The following is an 8850-nucleotide window of genomic DNA, read 5'->3' on the forward strand; positions in this document are numbered from 1 at the left end:
ATGCAATCACTTCGGCATGATTTGACGATGTAGCAACAAGTGTTTGTTTTTGAGAACGCCATGATATTGCAGTACCTCCATTTAGGAATACATATCCAGTTTGAGATTTAGCTTTATGTGGATCAGATAAATAACCTGCATCTGCATAACCAACCAAATCTTGTTTTGATTCGTTAGAATAAAATAATCCTAAATCAGTAGTTCCTCGAAGGTATCGAAATATGTGTTTGATCCCATTCCAGTGTCTTTTGGTAGGAGCAGAGCTGAACCTTGCCAACAAATTAACTGCAAAAGAAATGTCAGGTCTTGTACAATTTGTAAGATACATAAGAGCTCCAATTGCACTAAGATATGGTACTTCTGGTCCAAGAATGTCTTCTTGATCTTCACATGGACGAAATGGATCAGCTTCAACATTGAGTGATCTAACAACCATAGGAGTACTTAATGGTTTTGCCTTGTCCATATTGAAACGTTTCAAAATCTTTTCAGTATATATTGTTTGATGTACAAGTAAACCATTAGGCATATGCTCAATTTGTAAACCAAGGCAATACTTGGTTTTTCCGAGATCTTTCATTTCAAATTCTTTCTTTAGAAGTTGAATGGCTTCATGGATCTCTTTATTTGTACCTATGATGTTAAGATCATCAACATAAACAGCTATGATCACATATCCGGATGTTGTTTTCTTAATGAAAACACAAGGGCAAGTAAGATTATTTGTATACCCTTTGCTTATCAAGTAATCACTTAATCGGTTATACCACATACGTCCCGATTGTTTTAACCCATATAAAGATCTTTGTAATTTAATCGAATACATTTCTTTGGGTTTTGCATTTGATGCTTCTGGTACCTTAAATCCTTCAGGTATCTTCATATATATATCACTATCAAGTGATCCATATAGATAAGCAGTCACAACATCCATGAGATGCATTTCTAAATTTTTAGAAACTGCCAGACTGATTAAGTACCTAAAAGTAATTGCATCCATAACAGGAGAATAAGTTTCTTCATAATCAATTCCCGGTCTTTGAGAAAAACCTTGAGCTACAAGTCTAGCTTTATACCTTGTAACTTCATTTTTCTCATTTCTTTTTCGGACAAAAATCCATCTGTATCCTACAGGTTTCACATCTTTAGGAGTGAGAATGATGGATCCGAAAACTTTTCTTTTATTGAGTGATTCTAATTCAGCTCGTATTGCTTCTTTCCATTGAGCCCAATCATGTCTATTTTGACATTCAACCATAGATGTTGGTTCTGGATCATCATCATTATTCATGATGTCATATGCAACATTAAATGAAAATTTCTCATCAAGATTTTTCATTTCATTTCGGTTCCATAATATTTTTGAATATGTATAATTGATTGCAATTTCTGTATTGACATCATCAATCTCCTCTGCAGTAGGAGTACTGATTTGTGGTTCTTCTTGAACACTTTCTTTTACTTCATTATCAGCTGATTTTCTTTTTCGAGGATTTTTATCCTTTGAACCGATTGGTCTTCCACGTTTCTGACGTGGCAAAGATTCATGAGTGACGTTATTGCCAGCTTTTGGAATTTCAATTCGAGCTGGAGTATTTACTGCTGGTATATATGATTTTGTCACCGTTTTTGTATCTGTAAATGCATCAGGCAATTGATTTGCAAGTTCTTGTATATGCATTATCTTTTGAACTTCTGTCTCGCATTCTTTTGTGCGAGGATCAAGATACTTTAATTGAGGTTCACACCATGAAACATCATTTTCTTTATTTTTCATTTCTCCCCCTAATCTAGGGAACAATGTTTCATTAAAATGACAATCAGCAAAACGTGCTGTAAAAACGTCACCTGTCATAGGTTCAATATACCTTAATATTGAAGATGTTTCATATCCAACATATATTCCCAACCTCCTTTGAGGACCCATTTTTGTACGTTGTGGTGTCGCAATTGGAACATACACTGCACAACCAAATGTTCTAAGATGGGAAATATTTGGCTCTTGACCAAAAGCAAGTTGTAGGGGGGAATATTTATGACTTGCACTTGGTCTGATGCGAATCAATGCAGCAGCATGTAAAATTGCATGACCCCATATAGATACAGGGAGTTTTGTTCTCATTATCAATGGTCTAGCGATTAACTGTAAACGTTTAATCAATGACTCGGCTAAACCATTTTGTGTATGCACATGAGCAACAGAATGTTCAACAACAATTCCTATAGACATGCAATAGTCATTAAATGCTTGAGATGTAAATTCACCAGCATTATCAAGTCTCACCCTTTTAATGGTGTAATCAGGAAAATGAGCTCTCAATTTAATAATTTGGGCAAGAAATTTTGCAAATGCCACATTACGGCTTGATAACAGACAAACATGAGACCATCTGCTAGATGCGTCTATTAGAACCATGAAATATCTAAATGGTCCACATGGTGGATGAATTGGTCCACATATATCACCTTGAATTCTTTCAAGAAACATTGGTGATTCTTTCTCAACCTTAAGTGGTGAGGGTCTAGTTATCAATTTTCCAAGAGAGCAAGATGTACATGGAACCATTGTATCATGATGGATTTTTCTATCCTTTAGTGGATGTCCATGAGTACATTCAATAATCCTTTTCATCATTGTTGATCCTGGATGGCCTAATCTGTTATGCCATAAACTGAATACACCAGGATCAATATATTTTTCGTTAACTACCATATGTATTTCTGGTACATTTATATGTGTATAATGTAATCCAGAACTAAGTCTTGGCAGTTTTTCAACCACATGACTCTTGTCAGTGATACTTAAATATTTCTCATTTTCTGTTGTCACTGACTGATAATCATACCCGTTAAGGTATATGTCGGAGAAACTCAATAAATTTCTGCTTGACTTGGGAGAAAATAAGGCATCATTTATTAAAAATTTTGTACCATTTGGTAGTATGAAATTTGCCTTTCCTATCCCTTTTATCAAGTTAGCAGGTCCTGATATTGTATGTATAGTTCCTTCCGTTGGTTTTAGATCAATAAAATATTTCTCGGATTTAAGTATAGTGTGTGTAGTTCCACTGTCTGCTATACAGAGATCTCCACCACTTGATTGATGTTGTATTCCAGCAAAATTCATATTGAACTTCATATATAAGAAATAAATAGTGAGTACATTAATATTACACAATATTTTAAACGCAAATAGATAGTACTGAAACATTTAGCAAACATAATGACAAAGACAGACGATATTAAATCGTTTATTTTTCAAAAGACACACAACTTAAACATTCAAGAAATCTTCATATAAATCAGATGGTTTCTCAGTGACTGTTGGATCAATATTATCCACAAAATTTACTTCCTTTTCTTTACCTTTCAGCGAATCCTGATACATCTTAACAAGATGTTTAGATGTTCGGCAAGTATTAGCCCAGTGGCCCATTCTACCACATCTGTAGCAAGATTCTTCAGAATTTTTAGAAGAATTTTCTTCAACATCTTGTTTAATGGGCTTGTTTTGTGGTTGATATTTATATTTTCGTGAATTACTATTTCTTTGACCACCACGGCCACGACCACGACCACGTCCACGCCCATTACCATTACCATAAGGATGGTTTCTACCATAGTTATGGCTTTTGGCATGATGATGGTGATGGTTATTATAACCACGACCTTGCCCGCGTCCTTGTCCCTGTTTATAATTATTTGCAGTATTTGCTTCAGGGATTGCAAGTGTACCAGTAGGACGGGATTGCTGATTTTTCATTAATAGCTCATCATTTTGCTCTGCAACTAAGAGATATGAATTAAGTTCAGGATATGTTTTGAACTTTAGCATTCTCAAATTTCTTTGCACTGTGATGTTTGCAGCATTCATTGTGGAGAAAGTTTTCTCCATCATGTCTGCATCACTAATTTCATGTCCACAGAATTTAAGTTGTGAACATGTATTATACAGAGCTGAGCTGTATTCATTTACTTTCTTAAAGTCTTGGAACCTTAATGTTCTCCATTGCTCCATTGCAGCTGGAAGTAAAATTTCTCTTTGATTATTGAATCTGCTTTTGAGACCTTCCCATAAAACATGGGGATCTTCTACAGTCACATAATTATTTTGTAAGCATTCATCAATATGTTGATGAATAAAGCAACATGCCGTAGCTTGTTCTTTTTCAGAACAAGTGTTGTTTTCATTTATGGTTTCAAGAATGCCCATTGATTTAAGATGCATTTTTACTTTTATAACCCATGGCATGTAGTTGTTTCCAGTTGATTCTAAAGGAGTAAATTTAAGCTTTTCCAGATTCGACATTTTCTATTATCAAAAATTAAAACAAACATCATGATAAATTAGAGTCAATTTATATTCATAAGTATATAAACATTAAACATAAATTTAATATAACATAAATGATAAGTAGGTGACAGTGTCGACCATGTGTAAGCAATCATAAATAAATGTTATATAACAAAAATATAAATATTAGTAAACATAAATGAAAATTTGGCGACAGTGTCGACCATATATTTTTTCAGGTGGTATAACCGACCTATATCATTCTGGTGGTATAACCGACCATATATCATTTTGGTGGTATAACCGACCATATATCATTTTGGTGGTATAACCGACCATATATCGTTTTGGTGGCAGAGCCAACCATATTTAGTATTAAGATTATCGTGCTGATAACGTGTTATAATTCAGTAGGCTTATAACTACCTTTAGTGGTTTGATTCTTGATGTTATAATTCAGTAGGCTTATAACTACCTTTAGTGGTTTGATTCTTGATGTTATAATTCAGTAGGCTTATAACTACCTTTAGTGATTTGATTCTTGATTTAGAATACTAATAATGAAGTGTAAGAACAAAGATGATAATGGAGAGAAAGAAAGAAACACTTTGTAAGTGTGAGAAATGGTGCAAGTTTAATGCTTGCATTCATGAGTATTTATAGCCTAAAATCTCAATATAAAAATACATACTTTGTGTACCAAAATTGACTATATGTATACACCAAAATTGACTATCCATATCTATATTATTATTATTATTATAACAATAACTTAGTTTTGTACTTGAAATAATTATTATTTGTATTGTGCTTTTAAATGCAACATGGTGTGACTCAATCGGAGAGGTTATATTATTGTTTACATCAATATTTTTTGACTGGTCAAACAAAGAACAATTTTTTATTAGCTATACTATTTATTTGGTGAAATATATATATATATATATATATATATATATATATATATATATATATATATATATATATATATATATATATATATAGTAGAGGGATCAAATAAGAACTTTTTTTATGTAAGAACATTGAGAACTCAAAAATACACTGAAATTCGAACAAAAAAGGGGAAATTCGAGCAAAAAAAATGGCGGGCGAGCAAAAAAGGAGATAGTCGAGCAAAAAACAAGAAAGTCGAACAAAAAAAAATTGGCGGCCGAACAAAAAAAGAAAGTCGAACAAAAATTGTGATATTCTAACAAAAATGTGTTCTACATTTTGATAGTCGAACAAAAAAATGTAGAACACAGCGGTAGTCGAACAAAAATGTGTTCTACATTTTTTTAATTCGAACAAAAAAAGGGCGGCCGAACAAAAATTGTGATATTCGAACAAAAATGTGTTCTACATTTTTGATAGTCGAACAAAAAAATGTAGAACACATGATAGTCGAACAAAAATGTGTTCTACATTTTCTAAATCAAAAAAAAAAAAAAATTTGCTCGACTATGATTTTTTGTTCGTCCGTGTTTTTTATTTTTGCTCGAATTTCCTTTTTTTGTTCGTCCGTGTCCCTTTTTGCTCGAATTTTAGTGTATTTTGAGTGTATTTGGAGTTCCTAGAGTTCTCACACTAAAAAAGTTCTCACTGGATCCTCTCCCTATATATATATATATATATATATATATATATATATATATATATATATATATATATATATATATATATATATATATATATATATATATATATACTCTATCGAAAACACTTCATCTAAAAAATAAAGCTCCATGATAAATAAATAAAAAAAAAACAGTGAAAAACTAAACGATCGAGCTCAAATTAACACGCCAAGGAACCTAAAACGAGAGCTCACTTTCAAACGAAAGAGCATAACAAACAAACTAAAATAATAAAACATCCAACATACATTACGTGAACCCATCAAACCAAAGAGAGAAAACAATCAGAACATCAACGCTTGATTGAATACCATCTACGGGACATATAAAATTGTACACAAAGATATTAAACGTAATTGTGAATTCTATATTGAATAACGAATTACAAGGTGTGTGTATATATACATTCCTAAATTAGTACAACTTGGAAGGCAAGATAGCAATAAAACTTGAAGAACAAGCTAATAGAGTAATCCATTAATATGCCCTTAAAGATCAAGGCTCCGTTGGTAACTCCAATCTTGAAACGAAGCTTAAGAAAATGTTGTTTAGACAAGACCTCGGTGAGAGTATTTACTAGTTGATCCTTGTTAGTATTGTGTTAAACACAAACCATACCACTTTGTATTTATTCACGCGAACAAATTTATACTTTAGCGCAATATGCTTCATACGACTATGAAACACGCGTTTTGCTCCACAAACAAGTAGCTCCAACATTATCACATAGATGCATCGAAGAAACTACATCAACTCATAGCTCATATAATAAATTGCAGACCCAGATATTTTTTGAAGTAGCATTAGCTATCGCCTTGTATTCAGCCTCCGTTGATGAACGAGACACTGATTTCTGTCTAACTGACTTCCATGAAATAATGTTAGGACCGAGATATAGAACATACTCTGTAGTGGAGCGACTAGAATCTGTAGAAGGACCACCCCAGTCAGAAGCACTGAAAGCACTCAAGGTTAGCTGCTGGTCTTTACGTAGAAAGAGACTACAATAAATGGTACCATTGCGGTAGCGATGAAGACGCTTCAAATCCTGATGATTAGCTCAGAAGGATGCTGCATGAACTAAGACAACTTATTCATAGCAAACGAATTATCAGGACGTGTCAAAGCAAGATACTGGAGCTGACCGGATGTCTTGCGAAAGAGAGAAACATCCACGACTGTGACAGATTCTTTGGGAACCAGTGGCACTGTGTTAGACATTTGTGTGGAAACTTCTTTGGCGCATGTCATATCATGAGATTGAGAGACCAAAATATTTTGAATGTGAGCAAGTTGAGACAATGAAGTAATTAGCATACCAGAGTGACGCTTTATTTCGCGTGTTCCAGGAGGAATTCAATCTCCGTGAGGGCGATCGTGAAAGTCACCAAAGGGGTCATTTCGATTTATTTGAAAGGGAAAAAAAATCTAGGGTTGGCCTTCTATCCGAATTCCACACCCTCTCTCCTAATTATAGCGTTGTTCTACTAAACGTACTTTAAACCTTGCTACTTTAACCCGGAGATAACGAATAACAAAACAATTTTTTGCCGATGCTAATTGAATACGATGCATCTGAGAATAAAAAGAAATGGCTTTAATCCACAGAATTGAGTTTCCATTAGAATGGTGAAAATGCTAATGGTAAGATTGGTTACAATAAGAAAAACTCGGGACTATGAAAGAAAGACAGAGACAGGGAAAGCTAGTTTGATAGCCCAATAAGAACATAATGGAACGCCTGGGATCTCACCGAGACTAAGTCACATCCCTCTTTCCCAGGCCAGCGGTCTCGTTATTCTTAATGATCAGCTCGATAGTTCCGTAGCTGGTTTTTTCGAATGTTTTCTAGGATCAGTAATGTGGGTTGGCTTGGATTAGTTAGTGTTGCGCGCCTGGGAGGTACTTAATAAAGGGGAGAATCTCAATGTAAAATTACTAAAGAACCCATACTGAACAGTATCATCGAATTTTGTGGATTAATTGTTATAAAAGAAAGGGTTGCGAATTTATAATCTCTGATAGATTCTTGAATCATGAAACACTTTCCTAATTAAGTATTTCGACCTTTACAAACCTCGGGTTGCAAAAATTCTTAATTGTGATAAGACAATAACGCAATTTGATTCTAGACAACAAGAGATCAAATTATAGTATAGGTAAGAATGTTATTTGTTTTCTGTATGTGTTCTTATGAAAAGCAGTTTATCAAAAATGAATATGAATATTCTGTTAACTTAGGAGGGACCCCAGCTAGGTGTAACATCCCGCCTTTTTCCTTTTACTTTTCCGTTTAACTATTTAAATTCCGTTATATGTTTATAACGTCTCCTGTTGTTCAAGCACCCGCAACCGAACTCAAGGGACTAGTTTTGCCAAAATGCCAAAGAGGTGACTAGCATTTGACTAGTCAACCCACCTCCTCTTTTTTTTCATTTCATTTTCCTTTTTCTTTCAATACTTTCAAACTTTCTCTCATTTCTCCATTTCAAGAATCATCATCTAAATCCAAGCTAGCGGGTGTCTTGCAAAACAAATTACATATTTGGAATCCTTGCAACTTCCTCTTCGATTCCATACCGATTTCATTACATTTGGGTAACTTTCTAAAATCACTAGATTTTGTGTTCTTGATGTTTTTAACTTATAAAGTTGTTAGTTAGTGTCTATGGCTCAAGTCTAACATGAATATATGAATTATGTGTTCGATCTTGTTATTTTTGATAACTAGCATGAACTTGAAAGTGTGGTGTGTTTGATTGATGATTTGATTGCTTAAATGTTGTTAAATGTTATAAATGCATGTATTAAATGTGTTCCTAACATCACTAGCTTCAATTTGATGTGTAGGTTGTTTTAGAAAACTTCATAAACATGATTAGTGCTTTTGGTGAATTTGGGTTAGGGTTCGGTGAACTT

The 8850-nt window shown here is 33.6% G+C and overlaps 1 protein-coding gene across 1 annotated transcript; it reads right to left on the reverse strand.

Annotated features, from left to right (window-relative positions):
* Positions 1-6685: 6685 nt before the first annotated feature.
* LOC139901911 (uncharacterized mitochondrial protein AtMg00810-like) lies at positions 6686-7152 on the reverse strand. The gene is made up of 2 exons (XM_071884575.1): positions 7019-7152; positions 6686-6932 (listed from the first exon to the last, which is right to left on the reverse strand). The coding sequence occupies exons 1-2, from the start codon at positions 7150-7152 to the stop codon at positions 6686-6688; spliced, it is 381 nt and encodes a 126-aa protein (XP_071740676.1).
* Between the last annotated feature and the right edge of the window lie 1698 nt (positions 7153-8850).

Source organism: Rutidosis leptorrhynchoides, chromosome 3 (genome assembly GCF_046630445.1).
Source record: "Rutidosis leptorrhynchoides isolate AG116_Rl617_1_P2 chromosome 3, CSIRO_AGI_Rlap_v1, whole genome shotgun sequence".
NCBI lineage: Eukaryota > Viridiplantae > Streptophyta > Magnoliopsida > Asterales > Asteraceae > Rutidosis > Rutidosis leptorrhynchoides.

Excerpts from the sequence above, each read along its gene's own strand:
- LOC139901911 (XM_071884575.1), bottom strand. The coding sequence starts at position 7,152 with ATGTCTAACACAGTGCCACTGGTTCCCAAAGAATCTGTCACAGTCGTG. Across the intron at positions 6,933-7,018 it reads TCGTTTGCTATGAATAAGTT|TCTCTTTCTACGTAAAGACC; the intron begins GTCTTAGTTCAT and ends CATTTATTGTAG.